This window comes from Hibiscus syriacus, unplaced genomic scaffold (assembly GCF_006381635.1).
Source record: "Hibiscus syriacus cultivar Baekdansim isolate YM2019G1 unplaced genomic scaffold, ASM638163v2 tig00116944_pilon, whole genome shotgun sequence".
Classification (NCBI taxonomy): Eukaryota; Viridiplantae; Streptophyta; class Magnoliopsida; order Malvales; family Malvaceae; genus Hibiscus; species Hibiscus syriacus.
The window spans coordinates 1,553,031-1,578,101 of NW_024063479.1; the positions used below are offsets into that span (position 1 = coordinate 1,553,031).

Below are 25,071 nucleotides of genomic sequence, written 5' to 3' on the forward strand. Positions count from 1 at the left end.
CATCAGTGTGACTCTTTAACTTATTTTGCATCTAATGTAGTTCTTAAATTGAAGAAGAAGAAAATTTAATCTAATCTTCTTACTTATAGAAATGGGTGTTGATTGTTATGATATTGATGTGACTGTTTATGATATTGATATAACAATCTATTAATCCACGATAAATGATGATGGGGTAAATAAATATTAATTGATTCTTTTAGATGATTTAAGTGCTTAATTCGTTTTTATATTGAAGTTAGATGTTTATTGAGTTTTTAATATAAAAAATAAAATTTATTTAAATTTAAAATATAAATATAACTATGAAAATATTTGTAAAATTAAACATAAAATATTAAACATAAAAATTAAATTAATAAAAATATTATTAAGATTAAAATATAACAAATTATGAATTATTAAAAATTAATATTTAGAAAATATAAAAGACTTAAACATATTCATTAAAAAATATCAAAATAATTGACTCACAACAACAATATCAAAAATTGAAAATTTTCTATAAAAAAAAACCATCATTATTAACGCGTCATTAATGATTTAAAATGAAACAAATCATTTTCAAAAAATTTAATGATAAAATTAAAACTTTCTAAAAATTAATGACAAAATATAAGTACATATTAAAGTTTGTGACTAACTTGATAGTTTACCCTTATAAAAGTCCTTTCCAAAGAAAAAATAAATAATTTTTTAGTTTTCCAATTCGCATGAATAAATCTTTAACGCACCGCAATCGAAAGAGAAAATAACTTCAGTGACCAAAAATGTATTATAATATACGATTTTAACCAATTTTTTTTGGATTTGCCAAAATGACCAACTAAATCGCAATGCGATCGATAATTCGCAACGCGAATCAGTTTCCAGATTCGCAACGCGAATTTCGACTATCGCATTGCGATTTACATATTCGCATTGCGATAGTTCAAGTTCGTAACGACTGGTGGTATTGTATTTGTTTCTTAAGAATTTTTTCTAAAAATATAGTATTCGCGCGGACGTGTCGAAGACACGTATGACCACGACCACGACCACGACCACGAGACGAGACAGCGGCGGCGGCGGCGCGCGAGAGTCCCCCTTGTTCTCTATCACTCAACAAGGAAGTGGGAAAGCCAAGCCTTAAATACCATTCCCAATAGTGTTTCCAATACTATGTGAGATTGAGCATTATCAACACTTGTTCCCAATACTATGTGGAATTGAGCCTTAAATAGTGATATTATTTTTGAATGTTTTGCTTAAAATTGCAAGAATCGTGATTGATTGTAGATTAACTTTTAATTATGACATATTTAATCGTATAATACTAATGCAATTGGTTGCTGATTTAGTTGTTTTAAGGTGCATGATTGTTAATTGTTTCCTGAATACACACTGTATTGGAAACAAGTATTGGTAATGTTCAATCCCACATAGTATTGGAAACACTATTGGGAATAGTATTTAAGGCTTGACTTTCCCACTTCCTTGTTGAGTGATAGAGAACAAGGGGGACTCTCGCGCGCCGCCGTCGTCTCGTCTCGGGTCGTGGTCGTGGTTGTGGTTGTGGTTGTGGTAATACGTGTCTTTGACACGTCCGAATACTATCTTTTTAGAGAAAATTCTTAAGAAACAAATGTAATACCACCAGTCGTTGCGATTTTGGACTATCGCAACGAATTTGGAATAAATCGCAACGCGAACTTGGACTATCGTAACGAATTTGGAAAATCGCAACGCGAACTTCGACTATCGCAACGAATTTGGAATAAATCGCAACGCGAACTTGGACTATCGCAACGAATTTGAAAAATCGTAACTCGAACTTCGACAATCGCAATGCGAATATGTAAATCGCATTGCGATAGTCCAAGTTCGCGTTGCGATAGTCGAAGTTCGTGTTGCGAATCTGGAAACTGATTTGCGATACCGAAGATCGCGTTACGAATTATCGATCGTATTGCAATTTAGTTGATCATTTTGACAAATCTAAAAAAATTAATTAAAATCGTATGTTATAAAACATTTTTGGTCAGTTATTTTCTTCAATCGAAAATCATAAACAATCGAACTTTAAACTGTACAAATTTGAAATCAACAAATTCCATTCAAAGCCCAATCTCTCAATTCCTCCCCCACTCTACTTTAATTCCCACTTTTATCTTCAGATTCCAGAATTCATGGCTCTAACGAACGAGGTCATCCATCTCTTTCCTTCTTACATTTTGTTTATTTACATTTAACTATGTTGTTATTAAGTATTATGCATCGAAATACCATCATTCTTAGTTTGAATGGTTATTTTCAGTCAATTTAGGGTTTATTTTATACAGTTTCTGCATTCAATGAAGAGTTATGGTGTTTGTTTAGTTTAACTTTAAAAAGAAAAAGAATTTGTTAAGAACAATTAGGGTTTAATTTATGTTGAGTTAATACTAATTGGTTATTGAATTGATTTAGGTGGGATTAAGGTTGCTTTTTTCTCCAGTTAGTTCCAACATTGTTGTTCGGACGGCATGGTAAGCTCTTAGTCAAATCACTTGGTTGCACCATTGATTATGAATCTGTTGCTAATTTTTGTGGTTTTTTCTTCTTCTTTTGTTTCATAGTTGTACAGTGGGGACTATTCTACCTGTTTACTCGACTTTTAAAGCGATTGAAAACAATAACCAAACTGAGCAGCGAAAATGGCTTCTTTATTGGACAGGTTACACATCTCTTGCAACTCTTCAACAGTATTTTGTTTTACATGTATCATGAATTTGATGGTTTATTCCTTTGTTTCATAACTCGGTACAAGTTAAAAGATGCGACTTTTCTTCCTATTGATAATTTAATCTAACAATAACTCAGTCTTTTTCAAATATATTCTTGCGTGGAAAAAAAAATTGTTTGGATTTTGTTTTGGGGGGCAAGTTGTAACTGGGAACAAACATGCAAAATAAAGCACAAAATGAAATCGTCATTTCATCTTTGCATAAATGCTATGCAAAATATATAGGCCTAAGCCTAATAATCCATTTATTCGTCACTTGTTTGTGTTATTTGCATTTTTCAATATCATACATAAGATATTTTATATTTAGATAAATTTTGAAACGTTCATGTTATATATAGGTTTAGACATGTTAATAATCTTGTTCTGTGTCCATTTTTTTTAATCTTGTGTATTATATTTGCCATGTGATCCTGTCATATCTAAAAGTACTTCCTCTACATGAAGGTGGGACTAATGAACTTGGTACTGTTTAAGTTGCTTAAGGTATATGTCTACTGCATGTGGCACATTATCAAAATAAATTACTGCAATGCATTATTCAACTTTGTTTTTACTTCACAGAAGTCTCATTTTTATTTGCAGTTTATGGATCTTTTACAGTTGCTGAAGTGTTTTCTGACAAAATCCTGTCTTGGTATCTTTTCTTAAACCTACTTGTTGCAACAATGGTTTCTTTTTCCAGTGTTGTTCATTTGTTTCCTTAACAATTTGGTTCTCTTTAATTGTCATTTAGCACTGTGAATTCAAACACGTAGTTAAGATTCATGGTTACAAGTGAACTATCAGAATTTAAAGTGTCATGGTGAACGTCTCTTGCTACACTTTTTATAAACCTAATTTGTTACATGTATGATTGATCAATGTTTGAAATTTACCAATTATTTCCTCCGGGGCTGTTTCTCACTTATTTCTAGGTTTAAAGCATTTTCTTCCGAGTGTTGCTCATTTTGTTTGTTTCATCAGGTTTCCTCTCTACTACCATGCAAAGTTTGCTTTTCTAGTTTGGCTTCAACTCCCATCTTCCAATGTAAGCTGGGTTTTTGCTTCTGTTTCACGCATAGGTTATGCTTATTAGTTATTACTCGATCTTGCACTCATCAATTTTAAAGGTTATAATAGCACTATTAGGTCCAACCAAGAAAATAGCTATCTTTAAGTGTTAATTAGTCAGCAAATCCTAGCATTTCGCTATGCTTTTTTATGTTTTTGCAAACAGTATTTATTTGTTGTTCTTTTTTATCTGCAACTAAGACAATGTTGAATCTAACAGCAAGGTACTCTTGATAATTAATTGCTCTCTAACAGGGAGCCGAGCATTTGTATACAAGCTATCTCCGTCCGTTGCTACTCAGGCACCAAGCTAAGCTTGATAAAGTGCCGGAGTTCATTTACAGGGAAATGGTAAGAATTTGTTCCTTTGTTACATTACAAGCGTTCTGTCATGGCTTATGCTGATTGATTCTGTTTGTGAACAGTGGTCCTCGTTTCTTTCCTTCGCGCCGCTGTCCCCCCATCTGTCTTTAATTCTTGTTGCCACGAACAAACAAGCAATCTATAAATTAGTTGCTGATTTGGTTTTCGAATTGTATGATGATTACCTGGCTTCTATTTAAGATTAGGAATTTATACATTCAACAGTCTTTGCTAATGAACGAGGCCTGCAATTCTTATAAAAAAAATAGTCTTTGCAAATGTTAGAAGCCTGATAGATTTTGTGTAACTGCAGACCAAAATCATTAACGCACACCAAACAGAAATCAAGTTTGCAAAGGCACTTTTCATGAAGCTCGTAGCATCAGGTACATACTCGGACCATACTCGGACCATACTCATCCGCCGAACTATATTTAAAGTTTCCGTTAGCTCTGCTTGCTATTTTTATTACATTTCTCTTCACATTTTCTTCTTACTACCAGTGCACCAGATAGTTTGGGATTTTAATCACCCTGTGCAAACACCGCGGAATCGTTCCATCGGAGGTCCGAGGCAAGTAGATTCTTCACATACACAATCAAACATTGAAGACTGATGCTGCCATAAATTTGCAGATGTTTCATCTGGTTCAATATTTGTTTGTATCATCATTTCTCTAGTTTATCATAGGCTTAAAGGTTTAGTATTTTATTTTACAAAGGAGATTCTGATGGAAATATAACTTGGATCCATCCTACTATCATGTGTATATATATACACATTGGTTATGTGTTTATTTTATTTATAATATAATTATTGGTGTTTATCTTTGATTATGTTTATTTAAAAATAAAATATTTATTTACAATTTTATCGTTTATCATTGACGAACATATTTTATTTATCTGTAAACATATATTCGTAAACATATTCATTTATTATTCATAAACATATTGAGTAATGACTAACCCATGATTTTAAATAAATAAATATGAACATAATTTTAATTTTTTATTGAATACAAACTAATAAGAATAAATTTAAAAAGGGTCAAAGCTAAAAATATATGCACTAAAATGTCCTAATTTTAATTATTAATTATTAAGAGCGTCAAAATGAAAATTTCCCATTAACTAAAGCGACAAAGTAACTTTTTAATCCTTAAATTTAATAATATCTTTAGTTTTGTTTCTAAACTTTATTTTAGTCCATATTAATTTGTAAATTTAACAACCTTTTTAATTTTAATCTTTTTGATAATATGACAATATAAGATGATATTACATATGACACACTATTAGCATACCACATCATGAAATGGACTGAAAATGGGCCAAAAATTTAAATTCAAGGTTTAATATGTACCAAAAAGAAATTAGAGATTAAATTGAAAAGGTTATCGAGTTCAGTGATTAAAAGTTAATTTATCCCTTAATTAAAAGATTGATAGTAATTAAATTAAACTAATTTAAGTTTTCAAAAGGACTAGATTGAAATATTACCATTTACCAAGGGGAGCAAGGCCCCCCTACTCCTGGATTCTCCAACACTCGGCTTTTTAAGTTTTCCTCAGTTCTTTTCTTCAGTTAAACACACTGTGAAGAGTCCAAAAAGAAAAATGATGCGCGCACACAGGGAGGGTGCTTTGATGAGGAAATCATCGCCGTCGGTGATGAAATCAAGAATATTAACGGCGGTAGCCATTGGGATTTCCATGGGTTGCCTCTTCGCTTTTCTATATCCTCACGGTTTCCTCTCTTTCTCCGCTGCTGCTTTCCGCTCTCGCCGCTTCCAGGTTCCATTTCAGTTTTTTTAATACATTTTGAGGAATTCGATTCACATGCTTAAATTTCAGATCAAATCATTGATCCCCAAATTATTGTTCTTGATATACTTTATGCTGATTGTATGCGTTTGCTTCATACCCTTTACTTCGAATTTTAATTGGGATGGTAAAAATCATGTTTGTTTACGGTCTAATTACGCTCTCAGTCTCTATAGTCTTCTTGCATTTGAAATTTAGTCCCTCTACTCTTTTAATTAGTTAATTGAAGCTCATTTGATTAAAGAGTGTTCAATTAAATTGAAATATGTGGCATTTTTAAATTAAAAAAAAATTGCTCACCTGAAGGCTAAATAAGCAAATGAAAAAGTTGAATATGGAGTTGTAAGGTTTTTTATTCTTCATATTTGTGAAGAGTACAGGGACTAGGAGCCTAGTTAAACCTTTATTTTACTGAAACTGAAGGATTATGTATGACTGGCTTTTGTTTTTTTATTTTTGTTTCTGGTTTATATGGATTTGAACCACATTATTTAGTTAATTTAGTCTTGAAAAATTATACATTTATGTTGTGAAATTTGCCTAGACCTGGTAATGTTTTATTTGGGGTTTTAAAGAGTTTGTTGATGTTAGATTTGATCATCTAATCTAGTTTTTGTAAGTGGGATTTTCTGGCACCGGTGTGGTATAAGTAAACAAAAAATAACCGAAATTTTACTCGTTTCTTTTGTAGATTCTATCTTCCGACTGTGAACCGTCTGAAAGGTTGAACTTGTTGAAATCGGGGTATGCGGCGGCATACGAGAAAAACAAAGATTTGCAACGACAGGTTAAGGAGCTAACTGAAAAGGTTAGGTTAGCTGAACAAGGGAAGGAACATGCAAATAAACAAGTTGAAGCGTTGGGTAAACAGAGTAAAGCTGGGCCTTTAGGAACTGTTAAAGGTTTAAGAACGAACCCCACAGTAATTCCAGATGAACTCGTTAACCCGAGATTGGCTGAAATTCTGGAAAATGTTGCTGTCCAAAGAGAGCTTATAGTGGCACTTGCAAATCGGAATGTGAAGGCATCGTTGGAGGTTTGGTTCACTAGCATTAAGAGAGTTGGCATAACTAATTATTTGGTTGTTGCCTTGGATGATAAGATTGCTGAATTTTGTGAGTCGAATGATGTTCCTGTGTATAAGAGAGATCCTGATGAAGGGATTGATACCATTGGGAGGACAGGGGGTAACCATGCTGTGTCGGGATTGAAATTTCGTATCCTGAGAGAGTTTTTGCAGCTGGGGTATAGCGTTCTCCTTTCGGATGTCGATATTGTGTATTTGCATAACCCTTTCAATTATCTTTACCGGGATTCGGATGTGGAATCCATGACTGATGGCCATGATAACATGACTGCTTATGGATTCGATGATGTCTTTGATGAACCTGCAATGGGATGGGCTCGATATGCACACACGATTCGGATATGGGTTTATAACTCCGGTTTCTTCTATATCAGACCAACAATTCCTTCAATCGAGCTTTTAGATCGCGTGGCTAGTCGCCTCGCGAACGAACCAAGGTCATGGGACCAGGCGGTTTTCAATGAGGAACTCTTTTTCCCTTCTCATCCCGAGTACGAAGGACTTCATGCTGCTCGGAGAACCATGGATTTCTATCTCTTCATGAACAGCAAAGTCCTTTTCAAGACTGTGAGAAAAGATGCTAGACTGATCAAGCTTAAGCCGGTCATTGTTCACTTAAATTACCATCCTAATAAGCTCGAGAGAATGAAAGCTGTCGTCGAATTCTATGCTAACGGCAACCAAGATGCACTGAAAGCTTTTCCGGACGGTTCGGAATGGTAAATTATGCTTCGCACAAATTCACCAGTGGACACCGGGTGTGAAAGACTAGTCCCGTAAACGGTTCAAACCGAAGCATATTCGTGACACGGACATGATTACACATACAAAATAAAAGAAAGTGGTTCCCTTCGCTTTATTCCCCCTGCTTCTGCAGAAAGCAAAGATAGGATATCTACAAAGGTATATGGTTTTACTTTATTCCATTTTTGCTTTAAAGATTTGTTCTTCGACTGCTCCGGGTTTACATTGCAAAGGTTTATAACAGTTCAAAGTTCGAATCGATCGACATGTAACTCGATTCATTCACTTTTCAATATGTATGTTAATGTGGAGAAGTACTTAACCAGGGTTTGTGCTTGAGGTCTTTCATTTAGAGAATAAAATGTTTCATTTTCTTTGATTTAAAGTTATAGTTTGAAGCATTGGATTTGCCTGTATAAGATGCTTAAAATGTGTGTATAAGACTACGCATATCATTTGGGAGGAGGCCGAAGTACATCCATCCTCCTGTATCTTGAAAAAAGAAAGAAAAAAAAGACAACAAAAATAAAGAAAAGAAAAAGAAACGGTAGTAAATCAACCAAATCCGAACTCGTCAATCGAATTACTATGTCTGTAGGAGTTTCGTAGTAAAAAGGACAACGGTGCCTACCGTCAAGACAACGAAAACAAATAACGAGTTTATCATCATCTGACATATAGTTTTAGCAGAAATTGGTGTGAAACCTAGGTTTGATGAGTTCTGACTCAACTCAATCTTATAAGATCGATTTTATATGAAAAATTAAGTTCATATCAATTTTTTCTTAAAGTATGAGTTTTGATCGAGATTACGAGTTCTTCGTCATCCTACCTACAGCTTTGGCCAAATGGTTTGATATTCTAAACCATTCAATCGTCACGTTCTTATTAGTTGACATTATGTGGATTTAAGTTTGATCGTCGGAAATATATATATTCTCTACATAAATTTATTTAATCTTTTTTTTTTTTATATTTAAAAGATTATATTTGGTCAACAATATCTAGAGTGAGTGATTAAAAGTTCTCAGTTAATACATTTCTTTTTTTATTTCTAAGTAAAAATTGTTCCAAAAAAATTATATTCAATATTTGTGTCCAAATATGTGTTATTATTTATGAATAAACTAATTGACATAGTTGTGGGTTCTTATATCTTAAGATGTTACTATTAGAATACTGAATGCAATCAAACTGTAGGGGTGTTCAATCGATTAATTTGGTAAGTGGTTCAATTGAATTAATTGAAGTTTTTTCTTCAGCCATAATTGGATCAAAATTTTAAATTATTAAATAAATCAAATAAAATTTCGTTAAATCGATACGTTTTTTAATTAGCCCAAATTTGTTATAATATTTTTGGTTAGAAAATTTGGATTTAATTTAGGTAATTCTCTCATTTGGGTTAACTTATACACTTACTTTACTTTTAAAAATAATATTTATAAAATCTAATATTTGAATCTTAACGTCGATAACTCGTTTCAATTAATCTCTTTTTTTTTCCTTCAAAATTGCATCTAATTCTTTTACAATTGTAATTTGTTGTATAAAATCACAACTCTAGAAAATTATGTACTTAATTGAAATTCTGATAAACCCCCGGTAATATTGGTATTTTATCAAAATATTCGACTCAGACAACTCGGGACTCAGTTGAATAGTGTGGTGAGTATATTCCTGAACCTTCACAAACCCTCACTCACTCACACTTCACAGTTGACATCACACAAAAATTCCGTAATCAGTAAAATGGGGAAATTGTGGTTAATTTTAATTGCGACGATCTCTATCCTTCTTCCATTTCTCTGCAATGCTTTCTCTCCCGAATCGCCGACCGACCGCCGACTCCTTGTTCTCCTCGACGATTTCGCCATCAAGTCTTCTCACTCCATCTACTTCAATTCCCTCAAATCACGTGGCTTCGACCTTGAATTCAAACTCGCCGATGATCCAAAGATCGCCTTGCAACGATACGGACAGTATCTTTACGATGCCTTGATCCTCTTCTGCCCCTCTGTGGAACGTCTGTCATTTCACATTTTTCTATCGTTTAGTGTTTTAGAATTAAGTGTTTTTCTTTTTTAAAATCGGTTATCGGTTGAATTAGGAAAGCGTTTTTGTTTGATTAGGATTTGGAGGATCTATTGATCTTGCTGCCATTATCGATTTTGTTGATTCGGGTCATGATTTAATTATCGCGGCGGATTCCAATGCTTCCGAAGTGATTCGGGAAGTTGGTATTGAATGTGGAGTTGACTTTGATGAGGTTCGATATGCCTTTATTTTATAATTTGATGCTTCGTTCTTTGTTATTAATTCGCTTGATTTATCATTAAAGCTTCCTTCTTTGCTGCTGTGTAGGATCCGTCGGCTATGGTTATTGATCACATCAGCTATGCTGTATCGGAAACCGAAGGAGATCATACATTGGTTGCTAGTGATTATTTGATCAAGTCTGATGTGATCTTAGGAAGCAATAGAATTGTAGTAAGTGTCACCTTCTGGATGTTTTTTTGACCCCAAGTATTGATGGTGTTTGTTCAATGCATTTATCTTCAAATTTGGGTTTGTTCCGACCATGTCAAAATAGGATATACCAATGCACCTTTCTTATGATGTTTTCTAGGTTGTTAATATTGAATTGAGGCAAAACTGTCTGAAGAATTCTTAAAATTTTATGTAAATATGTAGAATCAAAATTCATGAAGCATTGGCTTAGATTTAGTTTAAGTTATAAAGAAGAAATGGATCACTGAACATTTTTCAACTCAATGATTTATTTGTGAAGAAAAAGGAGGTCATTAAAAGGAATATAATCACTTTTGATAGTATTAAGATGTTTTCTTTTCAATTTAAGAGAAGAAAAAATTATATATATCAAGTTGACTGTTAACGCAAGAAGATTCGTAAGCTTCAAATGCTAAATTTGATAAATATTAGTGGGGAAAAAGTTTATTTATATCAAAAGTTTTCTTTTCAATTATTATTGGTATCGGGCAAAGGCATGATCTATTATTTTTTTGTTCTATAATAATTTCAATAATATGTCAAATGTCAATCGTGGAATGACAACTTCCAATTATTCTAAATATACCCATGTTTTTTTAGCTTACATGAATTCTGATATGTATTTTGAGTCTTTGACGCCCATTTCATGTTATGCAGTTTCTAATTACTGTGAGTCTGTGATGACTGATGATAGTTATCATTTCTAATTTGTTTTCATTAAAATTGCTGCAGGCTCCTATACTTTTCCGAGGCATCGGGCATTCACTGAATCCTGCTAATAACTTGGTATGCTACTTGCATCTGATTTGAAGGAATTTAATCATGTACAATTTATTAATGACCACGACCTTTTTTCTCCCTTACAACGTACTATTTTTTAGGTGTTAAAAGTTCTCTCAGCTTCTCCATCCGCCTATTCGGCTAATCCCAAGTCCAAGTTGTCAACTCCTCCAACATTGACTGGTTCTACTATCTCCTTAGTTTCAATTGTCCAGGTAGATCACTGGAAACTGATCATATATGTTCTTTGTCTATACTCTATGGCATTAAAGTTTCCCTTCCATATAGTTTTCTACAAGATGAATGGAAGAATCGTATGTTGTGACTCAAATATATCAAGCAATTCAAATAAACTTATGAACCTTTTTTTTAATTTTTCTTTTTAGGCCAGGAACAATGCACGGATTCTGATTACTGGCTCACTAAGTATGTTCAGCAATAGGTACATGATATAATAGCTTTTAACTGGTACCTGTGTTGATGAATATTTATTTTGAATTTAATAACATGTTATTTTCCTTGATGAACTGTTTAAATATTTTCAGATTTTTCAGATCTGGTGTGCAGAAGGCTGGGAGCCAAACCAAGTCAGTGAACTTTAACTCTCTAAACTACCTTTTAAATATGACAAAATGAGTAATATTAAACAAATTAGCAGTAATCTATACTGATTAAATAAAGGAAAGAAATAAACAAGTTTTTAGGTTTCCATCATATGAAGTCCGTATTAAAGCTTCATCTTTTATGTGGATCTTCTTATTAAGATGCATTTCCAAATTTGAGGTCAACTTTTGTCTTTGGAGTTGCTCCTAAGTGCATGCTGAGATTATTGTTTAACTGATGTACTTAAAAACACATTATATTGAAAAGTTCTTTCTGATTGCAGACATGAGAAATCAGGCAATGAGCAATTTTTGACTGAAATTAGCAAATGGGTTTACCATGAAAGAGGTCATCTTAAGGTAGGCATGTTGATTAGTTCCCCCCCCCCCCTTAAATATTTGATTCTTTTATGAAGGCATCATTTGGAGGCATCTGCTTTGTTTTTTTTAATACATTTTTGTATTCAACATAGACTTTTGACATGTTTTTGATTTTTAGGCTGTAAATGTAAAGCACCACAAAGTTGGAGAAACTGATGAACCTGCTCTATATAGGATTAATGATGAATTGGTAATTCTCCTACCTTGCTACTTTGATGCAAGGCTTAGTAGCATATAAGAAATTTAACTGAAAAGAAATGGGTGTATTTCTTGAAGGAATACTCAGTTGAAATCTATGAGTGGTCTGGAACAAGCTGGGAGCCATATGTTGCTAATGATGTTCAAGTTCAGTTTTACATGATGAGCCCTTATGTTTTGAAAACTATGTCACATGACAAAAAGGTATGTCATTTGCTTCTTGAGCTCGTACAGTTTGTGCTATCGGTCTGCCCTCGTTATGAAGTCGCCCATTAAAAAAAATCGATCTATTTTGTCCTGCAGGGTCTATATTCCACATCGTTTAAGGTTCCCGATGTTTATGGTGTTTTCCAATTCAAGGTCGAGTACCAAAAGCTTGGGTATACAAGTTTATCCCTTTCAAAGCAGGTAATTAGTGTTGTTTTTCATGATTCCGGATACGAATTTCTTTCTTGAGACCTAAATCTCTTACTAGTTTTCCTAATCCCATTTTATGTGAAGTATGTAAGCTTGTAATCGATGTTAAAATTCAATAAAGATCAGCATATACATTTTCATCTATGATTGCCTTTTCGAGATATTGCCTTGGGTCTTTCGCATTCCATGTTATATATTTCTTGAAGTTGTTGGCTAAAATTGTTAATATATTGAAATTGGATTGCAGATTCCTGTCAGGCCATACAGACACAATGAGTATGAAAGATTTATACCTGCTGCATACCCCTATTATGGAGCTGCATTTTCTATGGTACCAGTCTCTCTCTCTCTCTCGCTCAACCATTGTTAGCTCTATAGTTTATAAGTTAACCTATCAAGTTTGACCCAAACCTGAAAATCCGATACGAGTAATCTGAACCTGACCTTTACCCAATTTAACTCTTAAAAGTCAACAAATCGAGCCTGAATATTGAAAATTCTAAAACTCGAATTGACCGACCCAGATAGACTTGGTCTGATAGCCACCCAATTGACAGGTGTACTTATCGGCCAATCTTTCATCGGACAATTTTAGGGTTTTGTTTTCCGGATGAATCATTAGGGTGATATTTAACTTTTATTGTGTTTATTTCTGTGTGTAGATGGCAGGATTCTTCATCTTCTCCTTTGTCCATCTCTACAGCAAGTAGACTCGTAGCACCTCCAGCATACAGGTGGACCGTTGGATCTGGAATTATTTTTAGTGAGCAATGAATCAATAGAGAAGTTTAGGGTTTTCAATTTGATGCGTAACTCTCATTTTGCCCCTACTTTCTTTTTCACGTCGTTTAAACATTTCAGAAATATTATTAAAAGGAATTTTGAATTTCTTTTTTTCGAGTTTTTTCTACCCTAATCATTTCAAGAGAAAAGGAGAAGGGTTGTATGGGACATGGTTATCAAAATCGGATCGGCCGGTTCAATCGGTTGAACCGTGAACCAATGGTTTGTCCGGTCCAGTTATCTCACAAAACCGGTATGATAATGAACCGGTTGAAAACTGGTAAAATCGGGGTGAACTGGTAAAACTGGGGTGAACCGGTTGAAAATCGATAAAATTGGGGTGAACCGGTTGAAAACCGGTTTGAACTGCCGGTTCATTTTTTTCTTTAAAAAAAAATTAAACCAAACGACGTCGTTTGTTCAACGAGCCGAGTCAAATTCGAGTATTGCTGAGCTCGACTCGAACTCGAAAACTTTAAAAGTAAGCTCACTCAACTCAAAAACTCATGAGCTAAAATTTATCAAGTTCAATTCGAACTCGAAATATAATATTAAAACTTGAACTCGAAAAGGCTCAAACTCAAAAAAAATTAGAAGTTCGATTGAAGCCTAAAATTTGAGTTCAATTTAAGCGAAAGAATAGTTTGCTCTGTGCTCACCAAAAAACTCCATGATTTTGAATGTCAAATTATTTCTATTATTTATAGAAGTAAGTTGGGATGTTCTTCTATGTTTCTTAGCTATGTGAGATTGTTTTGTTCTCATATTTTTACTCTTTAAACTTTTGGGATGATCTTCTGTGTTTCTTAGTTATGTGATATTATTTTTTTAAAATTAAACCAAATGACATAGTTTATTATGATTTTTTAAGCCTCAATTTTATTTTTTTGATTATAGTTATATAATTATATTTATTATTTAATATGTTTTACCTTAAATATTATGTTGTAGTTGATTTAAATCATTTTGTTTCGCTTGATTTTATGATTTTTAATTTATATATGTTATGACTTGTGATATTTTTATAACTTTTAAAATTGTAAACTTAAGAAAAATATTATATATATATATTAATACTGCTTTGAATATTATGTAAAATTAAAAAAAAATTATTTTATATAAAATTCGATTCAACCGCGGTTGAACCGGTTGAACCAGTGAATCAGTACCTTCACCGGTTCAATGTCCGGTTCGATTTTAAAAACATTGATATGTGATCGAATTCGAATCTAAATCAATCAAGACTAAAACGATGTTTCTTACAATTACACCAATATTTGGTTGATAAAAATATATAATATTATAGTTTACCTTTAATGGTTAATGCTATGGATTACTTAGTAACTATTTGATTAATTACACCCTAATTTGTGGTGCATGTCTATATAATGCATCTAATTTTTTTTAATATTAGAGGTAAGGTTATTCCAGCGATTTAATTTCTCTTTAAAATTTATTAAAAACTTGGGTTTAGGTATTTTTTTCGGATGGGCGGAATTTGAGGTGTTTATTTAAACATTTAAAAGGTAAAATTAAAGAAAACGAATAACATATTTCGAAGTTATTATCTTATCCGTGTTTATTAGAAGAGGTTAAAATTTTAAATTATTAAACATTAGATTGATATTTTTTTAAAATTTTGAATGAGTTTAGTAAAAAGAAATTTAAAGAGAGAATTAGATCGTAAAATACAGGCACTTTCAGATTGATCTTATTATAAAGGGCAAATTATAAGTTTACTCTCTAACTTTATTTTTTTATTTCATGTATTGTATTTTTAATTTTTTCAATTTAATCATTGAATTTTATACATTGAACTTATTTAGTCACTCAGTTGTTAAATTTCTAACGGTGTTATGATATGATAATCAACACCAAAACGAAATAGTTTTGAATCTTATTGAAAATCAAATTTTGACCAAAACGACGTAGTTTTAATCTGAATAAAATTTTATTTTTTCCTCTTTATTTTCTGCTCTTTCTTCTTCCTCCTCTCGTAAACCTCAGTGAACCTAGATTTCGGCAGTGACACTGGCCATTATTCTAACCATTATCGATCATCTTCGCTAGAGACCAATGATCAAATAATGGCTTTATCTCTATACCAACCTATGAAGTGTGGATCAGAACTTGGTCATATACCAATGACCATGAACTTGAGATAAAGAACTCGGTTACACACAGATAAACCAATGGATATCTTAGCACCAGAGGCATTGCTACCCTCCTCGGATACAGCGCTGAAGTTCAGTGGGGAATCGCGGTGAAGCGACGATGCAACAGCCAATGTTGGTTGAGACAAAAAGAAAGGGAATTGCAAATTCTATTGCAAAACTCCATTATCAATAATGTCGTGACTTATTCTAATCCACACTACAAAGGTTGGTATTAAGGTGAAGCCAATATTTGATCATTGATCTCTGCTGAAGGTGGCAGGCAATGATGAGAATAGTTCATTGAAGTCGAGGAGAGAAATGATGAGAAAAGGGGAGGAAAAAGGGGAAAGAAGAAAAACACAAAAAGCAAAGGATTTTTTTTTTTAATTTACATCAAAACTCCTTACTTTGGTCAAAATTTGATGTTTTATACGTCGTTTTATTTGATTGCCAAATCATAGCACCGTTAGAAAATTAACGGTTGAGTAATTAGAAAAATTTAATGTATAAAGTTTAATTATTAAATTTAAAAAAATAAAAGTACAATGAATAAAAAAAGAGAAAATAAAATTTAGTAAATAAATTTTAATTTACCCTATTATAAACGATATTCGGTTTTCTATATAAAAAAGAAAAATATATAGTTACATTATCATGATATTAATAATTTAATTTTAAAATTAAATAACATAAGGTTTAACTTGACCCCCTACTGTACTCTGTACATCTATCTTGGAGTGAAGAAGTTAATAAAGAGAAGAAAAAGACCAGAAAAGAAAATAATTTCTATTATTTTTTGTTTAATTTAACAAAACATATAATTTATTAAAACTTGGCAAACAAGCGATACTCATTTGGCAACTCTTTTACTAAGATCACTTCAATTTTAGATCAACCGAGAGAGATTTTTCACCGTTTTTCGCTAAACCACGCGGCAATGAGTTCCATGGAAATCGATTTCAAGCAATATCAGCTCCGATGTCAATTACGAGGCCACGAAGACGACGTAAGATCTCTGTTTTTTCTCTTATCGGTTATGTATTCGCCATTTTTCCTTTTAATTTCGACCAGTTAGGTTTTTGAAAAAAAATGTAGCTGAATTTTTATTTTTTTAGGTTCGTGGAATATGTGTTTGTGGAAATGAAGGTATAGCCACTTCTTCAAGGGACAGAACGGTTAGGTTCTGGTCGCTTGATTCGTCAGATAAGCGTAAGTATGTTTCGTCTAAGATTCTTTTAGGGCATTCGAGTTTCGTCGGTCCATTGGCTTGGATTTCACCGGATGAGGAGTTTCCGGAAGGTGGGATTGTGTCAGGTGGAATGGATACTATGGTTTTTATTTGGGACTTGAGGACTGGGGAGAAAGTGCAGTCACTGAAGGGTCACCAATTGCAAGTTACCGGTGTGGTATTGAACGATGGCGATATTGTTTCCTCATCCGCTGATTGGTGAGTTAATTATAGTGTTCTACGGGAAGCATTTTACATTTGTGTGAAATAGTTATGTTTGGCTTCGTTTAATGTTCAAATTAGTTTTAGTTAACCATCTGTTTACATGGTGCATCTGCATCTTAGCACTTTAAAACGATGGAGAAAGGGTCAACCTGTTGAATCCTGGGAGGCACATAAGTTAGCCATCCAAGCTGTAATAAAGCTTCCTTCAGGGGAGCTAGTTTCAGGTACATATATTCTCTTTCATTAGTTTTATTTAAGTTATTCAATGATGCAAATCCATCTATTTTGTTGGTAAAAGTGTTGTCTTCTGGTCTGTTAACAATAATTATTTGTCATAAGAGTTCTATCTGAATCGTGAATGAACAAAAAATGTTGAGGGGAAAAGAGATTTAATTTTCTTTAATGTACTGCAGGTTCGACCGACACAACCTTGAAACTTTGGAGAGGCAAGACTTGTTTGCACACTTTTACTGGGCATACTGGTAAGTCTCTCTGCTCCCCTACTTTTATCATGCTTTTTCTTACTGGATGGATAATTACATATAAAGGCTGCTGTGTTTAATGAACTGCCATTACTCAGAAAGAGCATGTCCTTAATACAATGTTAGATAGTAGTTTGCACTAGCACTCATGCTTTTGAGGGTTGTGTAGATACTGTTCGGGGTTTGGCAGTCATGCATGGATTGGGGATTCTTTCTGCATCACATGATGGGTTAGTAAACTTCGCCGCTTCTTTCATTATTCCATTACCACAAATTAAGACTACAAAGAGACTGTTCTTTTACTTTAATTTTATTTACATGTTCCTTCCTTTATCCCTCTTTTAGTTATTGACCATGTTTCTATTGCTTAAATGTATGGAAGTTATTCTTAATACCCTTTCTTTTTTTTCTGCATTAGTTCCATTATGTTATGGGCACAAAGTGGTGAAGTATTAATGGTGATGGTTGGTCATACTTCCATTGTCTATTCAGTGGATTCTCATGTTTCTGGATTAATTGTCAGTGGTAGTGAAGACCGTTTTGCAAAGATATGGAAAGGTGATTGTTTCTGTCTGCCATTTATATTTATGTTTAAAATAACCACGTTCATGAATTAGTGACTAAGGTTTGCAACTGTTAGTCTAGTCATGGGGTTCATAACATAGAGTAATTTTTTGTTGACTTCAGAGGACTATTAGTTGCTTATTCTTAGATAACTTAACAAAGTTTTACGTGAATCTTCTTTGGCTTTCTTGGTTTTGAGTGCATTTTCTACATAAGTAAAACAATAATATAACTTCCGTTTTAAATTTTTTTCCTGGTCTTCAGTTAATAAATTTGTTTTTTCTATCATTGTTCCTTGTTTATTTGTAATCCCTTTGGGTAGAAGCACGTTTCACCATGAAAACTTGCTTAGGTATTATTTATCAAGTGTAGCTGAAAGCATAACCAGTTATTTAATTTCCTTCGGTATAGAATATATTTCATCACATTAAAGGAATATTTTATCTTTTTTCCCCTCTCAGTGGTAAACTTATGTTTTATTTATCTTGAATACTCTGTAAGAAACATTACTGGTTATAGGATTTTATCTTTTTTACACTTATAGCTAAACATGGGTCATATTCATCACTGATATTGTTATTATCACTAAGATAAATGTGTCTTAATTGCAGATGGAGTTTGTATGCAAAGCTTAGAGCACCCTGGTTGTGTTTGGGATGCTAAATTTTTGGAAAATGGAGATATTGCAACTGCATGTTCGGATGGAGTTATAAGAATTTGGACAGTAGATCAGGGTAATGTTGCAGATCCAGTGGAAATTGAGGCATATTTTTCGGAACTTTCCGAATACAAATTGAGTAGGTATGATCATATAACACTTTCCATTATCATATGCTTACCTTATTGTTATATTATGATCATCTTGTGCCTTGGTCACCTTTTCTTCGTAAAAACATGGGACTCTTCGGCAACTATTTATTTCTTTTCCAATTCTCTCTTTCTTCTTATATTTCAGTAAAATATATTCTTCTCCCCAGCAGTTCATTGCGTAATTTTATGATCTATTATGCAGTTGATTGCTTTCTGGTTCACTCAAGAGTTCCTAAGGTTTTTAACTTTTCATCTTTGCCTGATATCCATGTCTTACCTTTGTGTTTGTATTAGGAAGAATGTGGGTGGTCTGAAACTGGTAGATTTACCTGGGCTTGAAGCTTTGCAGATTCCAGGTGTGATTCTAACTGCTAGTACATTTAGTTTTTTATGTGGTGCAGGGCATGCTTATTCTCTCTAGTCTAGAGATTTAGAAATACTAAATTTTCCTGACCATAGTATTTTTTTTTTCTTATCATATCTTTGCTGGTAGTAGTTGAATATATTATTTAATGGTTGGTGTATCTGATCAGGAACTAGTGATGGAAAGACGAAAATTGTTAGAGAAGGCGATAATGGTGTAGCTTATTCATGGAATATGAGGGAACAGAAATGGGATAAAGTAACTTGATTCTAATTCTCCTTTTTTATTTTTTCTCTGCTTTAAAAATTTTGTCTCACTTATCTGGAGTGCACTGTTCATTTTTACACTTTACATTATTTGAGGAACATGAAAGCTTTGATGTTTTAGTTATTCTGCATTTTCGGTTCATAAGTAGCATTTTTTCAGATTGTGTTTTAAATAAAATTATGACTGTCTTTTTAAAAAGTTCCAATAGATAGTGACAAAGGCAGAACCAGGAGGCAGGCAGTGTCCTTGGCCGTCCAAAATGGTAAAATTGCACTTAAGTCGATTAAAAATTGTGAAAGAATAAGTTAATATGATGGTCTAATCACACCTCCCCCAATATAAATGATATAATATAATTCAGTGACCCCCCCCCCCACAAATGTTTTTTCTGGCTTTGCCCCTGGATATAGGTGACGTATCTGGTGGAACATTTATTAATGAAGCAATATGCTCTGTTGCTAACTTTGTCTTAACATTTGCTACTTCCATCTACAAATTCCTATATTTGGCTGTTGCTTTCTGATTCAGATTGGTGAAGTAGTTGATGGTCCTGATGACAGCATGAACCGCTCTGTTCTTGATGGAGTTCAATATGATTATGGTCAGCAGCTTTGTTTCGTACTCATTTAAGGTTAATGACATAAATGTAAATATATTCATAATTCTTATGTATTCTGACTCAGTATTCGATGTTGATATCGGTGATGGGGAGCCTATCCGTAAGTTACCTTACAATCGATCAGGTATCTTTCTGTTGTTGGCCTTGTATTTTCTGTTGTTTCAAAATTAATGTATTTTCCCTCAAATCTTTTGGGTCCAAGCCTTCTTTCACCTTAATCTTTTATCCTTCTCTAATTCCCCTGCTGGCGTTCCTTTGTGAAAATTAACTACCTTCTTTGTAAAGGAAAAGACAAGAAAAGAATTTTTTTTTACTATATCACCTTTTACCTTCTTATGAACAATAGGAAGCATGTCTTTCTCTAGCTTGTTATTCTTTGTGAAATTTTATTATGGATCAGGCATGCAATGTTTACCATTTATAACCATGTTGTCTGTGATGAGGAAATTTTTTTTTAATGACTACGTTATCACTTATGATCAAATTCATGATAGTGAACTTGTCTTTTAAAATTTACATTATAATTTGAATGACTTGCAAGTGTCATACAAAAGACAATTTCAGAATGCAATATTAACCTTAAGGGATAACACGATCTAGTATCTTTCCAGATAATCCTTATGACACTGCTGATAAGTGGCTTCTGAAGGAGAACCTTCCTCTTTCCTACCGCCAACAAATTGTTGAGTTTATACTTCAAAATACCGGGCAAAAGGATTTCAATATTGATCCAACATTCCAAGATCCGTATACTGGCGGTGAGTATAATATTTTTTTTATCTCTGACCTCACTGTTGGAAGCCTTATGTGAGGTTCACTACTGGCTAATTGTTAGCAATGATTAACCTCGTGTATTTTATTGCAGCGAATGCTTATGTACCTGGACAGCCATCGTATTCTTCTGGTTTGTGTTTGCTTAAAAAAGGGAGTTATATATATATATATATATATATATATATATATTCTTTTTTTTATTTCTAGCAGATCTGCTCTCAATTCTGCCAACAATAGGATTTCTTTTGAGCCCTGATATATATATCCGTGTTAATTTTGCATGCAGGTATGTCGGCTAAACCTACCTTTAAGCATATCCCCAAGGTTTGTCACTACTATCTTTAAGCACATAACACAAACAAGTACCAAGTAGATGTTAAAATCTAAATTGTGTCTACTCTACTAGAATGATATTCTTCTAGATGGAATTGATTGCTTAAAATATGTCAAAGAACTGTATCAAGGCTTTGTTTTGGTTAACAATGCTGAATATTCTTGCACTCCACACCTGTGTAAATTATTGTTATTACATTTCTTATCTGTTTTAACCTTCTAGTTTCAGTAAAAAAATTGTTTTAGATTATTCTCTACTTTTTATTCCAGAGGGGAATGCTGGTTTTTGATGCGGCTCAATTTGATGGCATCCTCAAAAAGATTTCAGAGTTCAACAGTACACTACTGGCTGACTTGGTAGATTCTGAAATTAATCATTCTTGTTTATATATTTGCATTTATGCTTATTTTTGTCTATGATCGTATTATGCTGCACCAATATTCCTCATCATGTTAAATTTTGAATCATCTTATACGTCACTTTGTTATGCTGATAGATCATTCTGATATATCGAATCTCGAATAGTGAATATATTTCTATTTATGGTTGCTTTGTGTGTCATAATGGTTTCCTTAATAGTCTTCATCCCTGGTTTTAGATTTATCCTTTGGTTTTTAAGGGACAAGTTTTGAATGGTTACCTAATATTCTGTATGCATTATTTTATTTATCTGGGACTTACCTTGTTTCCTTATGCTGCTGCCTGCTGTACCATTGCTATTCTGTTACATCATCGATGTTCTCTTATACTGAGTTTCCCATATAATGGATCAATTGACATTCTTGTGAAGGACAAAAAGGACTCGTCTCTGACAGAGCCAGAGATATCTAGACTGTGTGCTATTGTTAAAATTCTGGAGGACACATCACATTACCATTCTAGCACATTTTCTGATGTTGACATGGCCTTGTTGCTGAAATTGCTGAAATCATGGCCACTTCCAATGATATTTCCTGGTTAGTGGGGAGAAGCTTTAAAGTTTATAGTTTGTGTTCTCTTTGTTAGATTGTTTCTTCGGTATGGAGGTGTTATTTTAATTGAAGTGGAACTCTATGTGAAAATCTGATTTCATTGATTATCCTTTGTTTTACTTTTGGTCTTATAGAGCTCTATTCTTGTTTATGTCAGTTATAGTCTTCCTTAAATGTTTCAAATTCAATATTTCACCTTTCCACTGGCTTGCTTCTATTTCTGCAGTTATTGACATTCTAAGGATGATTGTCCTGCACCCTGATGGGGCGGCTGTACTTCTGAGGCATGTTGAAGTCAATGGTACCTAGCTTAAAAATTATCTACTACTTACTCTACCTTTCTTTTTGAAAAGTTATTGTTGCAACTGGAAATGTCCCTATAAACTTTTATTTTTTATCCAAATAACTATGTATGAATTTTTCCTAATTTTATTTGACAAAATTCCAATGAACAGGTTAGCTCCTCTTTTATTGATGAAACCTTTATGGACTGCCCTATAAACTAGATTGCCTGAGTTGGACCTCTAGTTTCTCTGGCATAAACATGTCCTTTAAAATCTATACATCAAATAGTAGATAATATTGTATGCAACTGTTCCTTCCTCTTTGTTATATTCTATTCTGAGTTCTAACTTCAAATTTATGTGCTGAACTAGATGTGATAATGGAAATGATTACGAAAGTCACAACTGAACCCGCAGTTCCAGCAAATCTTTTAACCAGTATCCGTGCTGTAACTAATTTTTTCAAGAACCCGAGCTACTATGGATGGCTGCAAAAGCATCGCAGTGATGTAAGTTTCATCTATTAAACTTAAAATGTTATTTTGCTAAATCAAGTTTTTTGACTTCGGCCTTTTGAGTACAAACTGGGATGTTGAGCTCCTTGGTCCTTGTGTCTCTTTCCACAACCTTGAAATGGACCTAGATTGATATTGCTGTGAAAACAATGTGCATGTGTGCATAACATTCTCTCTGTTTTTGTTTATGCAGTTGTGGTTTAGTTATTTAAGACACTATTAGTATATTCCTCTATTTTTTAATAAATGTTTCTCTTCTCTGTGACAAACTATTGTTGCTTCCCATTGCTTGTTTGATTGGCTCTGAAATTGGATGTTACCAAATCCTGCTCTTAATTTCATAATCGTGAAAGAAAAAAAAGGCTTGTTTCTCTGATCCACATAGGATCAATGCAATAATTTACCGACTCTAGGAGAACCTGCAGATTATGTTTCTGAGCCTTTTCTCCACAACTTATATTTTACATTTCAATCACACTTTGTTATTATTTAATCTTCTAGGATATTGATATTGCTTTTAGAGTGTTTATTTTATGCTATTCTTGCAGATTCTTGATGCATTTTCAAGTTGTCTTGCATCTCCAAACAAGAATTTACAGTTGGCTTATTCTACACTGATACTAAAGTAAGCATTCTGTTTATGTAAATAGATGAATACATTTGTGACAGTTCAGTGGTTTCCCCTTATTTTAGATATCGTTTGTCCTAAAAGGTCTGAGTTGATCTTAACTTTTGCAACGTTTTTACTTCTATGGCTTTTGAAGTTGAAGAGAGGTAGGTCGGGGGTGTTACTACTTTATTGCCGGGTTTTTTTTTCCTTGTTGACTTCGTCGCTTACATCTCCTTTATAAATTGCTTTTGTTGCTCCGCTGTTTTATACATGTTTTTAGTTTTCATTGATAATTGCAATGAATCACTTCCTCTGATGTAAGTAATCACGTGTGTGCTTCGCAGTTATGCAGTGCTGCTAATTGAAAAGAGGGATGAAGAAGGCCAATCCCATGTTCTTTCAGCGGCTTTAGAGGTTTACCTTATTCTATTATTCCCTAACTTTGGAATTGAATTCAATATTTCCAGAATCGATCTCCAATGTGATTTCTCTTCTCAAATAAATCAATCTTGTGCAATGGATTACAATGATAGTTTGTTTAGTGATGATCTTCAGCAACAGAAATCCTCAATTTTATTCATGGTTTTCTTTCTGGCACAGATTGCTGAACAGGAAAACCTAGAAGTAGATGCAAATTCCGAGCTTTAGTTGCCATTGGATCACTGGTATTGTCTTCTAACTCTAATTTCTTACCTTCATCATGGTTGTTATGGTCGACCCTGTTGTCATTTGGATTTGTGACCACATGCACTGCAGCATAACAAAGTTCCCCCCAAAATTATTCCTCTCGACTTTGCAGATTAACTTATTGTTGCTTCACTTGATTTACTTTTTGATTTTCCTCCAAATTCTTTTGGTTTTCCTGATAAAATTAAATCTTCCTGTGCACAGATGCACGAGGGTCTGGTGAAAAAGCTAGCAATGGACTTTGATGTTGTGAACATTGCCCGAGCAGCAAAGGCTTCTAAGGATGTCAAGATTGCAGAGGTCGGAGCTGACATCGAACTGTCAACAAAACAGAGTTGAATCGTGTGGTTCCTCGTGAGTATTTTACCAAAAGAGTATAAAGATTCTACCTTCAAAGCATGCAGAATTCGTATTAATGCTTTGCCTATGTTGTATTGTCTTGAGGCATTAGTCGGAAAGCTAAAAGCCTAGTACTAGCATAACGAAAAACCTTGTTCTATGGACTTGATGATGTATATGTAAAACTCTACATCGATTGGCGATTGTAGGATAAGCCAAGGGTGGAGAATTTGGACAGATCTTCTGTGTAGTGATCGGATTGGAGATTGTGGACGAAAAGCGGGTCGAGTAATTAATTTTAGCTGATCATATACAGGGGGCTCCATCTCATGAA

At 33.5% G+C, this 25,071-nt stretch overlaps 4 protein-coding genes across 4 annotated transcripts; all 4 read left to right on the forward strand.

Annotated features, from left to right (window-relative positions):
• Positions 1-2,087: 2,087 nt before the first annotated feature.
• LOC120188345 (HVA22-like protein k) lies at positions 2,088-21,188 on the forward strand. The gene is made up of 9 exons (XM_039191798.1): positions 2,088-2,186; positions 2,449-2,507; positions 2,598-2,695; positions 3,350-3,401; positions 3,731-3,794; positions 4,073-4,168; positions 4,494-4,566; positions 4,684-4,944; positions 21,153-21,188. Exons 1-8 carry the CDS (start codon positions 2,169-2,171, stop codon positions 4,794-4,796), a joined length of 573 nt encoding a protein of 190 aa, XP_039047729.1. The 5' UTR covers positions 2,088-2,168; the 3' UTR covers positions 4,797-4,944; positions 21,153-21,188.
• Positions 5,742-8,196, forward strand: LOC120188344 (arabinosyltransferase RRA3-like). The gene is made up of 2 exons (XM_039191797.1): positions 5,742-5,975; positions 6,697-8,196. The coding sequence occupies exons 1-2, from the start codon at positions 5,799-5,801 to the stop codon at positions 7,813-7,815; spliced, it is 1,296 nt and encodes a 431-aa protein (XP_039047728.1). The 5' UTR covers positions 5,742-5,798; the 3' UTR covers positions 7,816-8,196.
• LOC120188343 (dolichyl-diphosphooligosaccharide--protein glycosyltransferase 48 kDa subunit-like) lies at positions 9,475-13,625 on the forward strand. The gene is made up of 13 exons (XM_039191796.1): positions 9,475-9,862; positions 9,969-10,105; positions 10,201-10,326; positions 11,080-11,133; positions 11,229-11,342; positions 11,514-11,569; positions 11,673-11,714; positions 12,014-12,089; positions 12,229-12,300; positions 12,387-12,512; positions 12,612-12,716; positions 12,973-13,056; positions 13,388-13,625. The coding sequence occupies exons 1-13, from the start codon at positions 9,589-9,591 to the stop codon at positions 13,433-13,435; spliced, it is 1,314 nt and encodes a 437-aa protein (XP_039047727.1). The 5' UTR covers positions 9,475-9,588; the 3' UTR covers positions 13,436-13,625.
• Positions 16,602-25,071, forward strand: LOC120188342 (phospholipase A-2-activating protein-like). Its single transcript, XM_039191795.1, is given in 24 exon segments — positions 16,602-16,670; positions 16,780-17,111; positions 17,238-17,341; positions 17,531-17,599; positions 17,769-17,829; positions 18,018-18,157; positions 18,775-18,964; positions 19,268-19,329; positions 19,507-19,595; positions 20,133-20,205; positions 20,288-20,347; positions 20,835-20,981; positions 21,089-21,127; positions 21,284-21,321; positions 21,601-21,687; positions 22,122-22,287; positions 22,529-22,603; positions 22,959-23,095; positions 23,650-23,726; positions 24,056-24,125; positions 24,312-24,339; positions 24,342-24,376; positions 24,603-24,752; positions 24,947-25,071. Coding segments are annotated over 23 exon segments (2,283 nt in total). The 3' UTR covers positions 24,738-24,752; positions 24,947-25,071.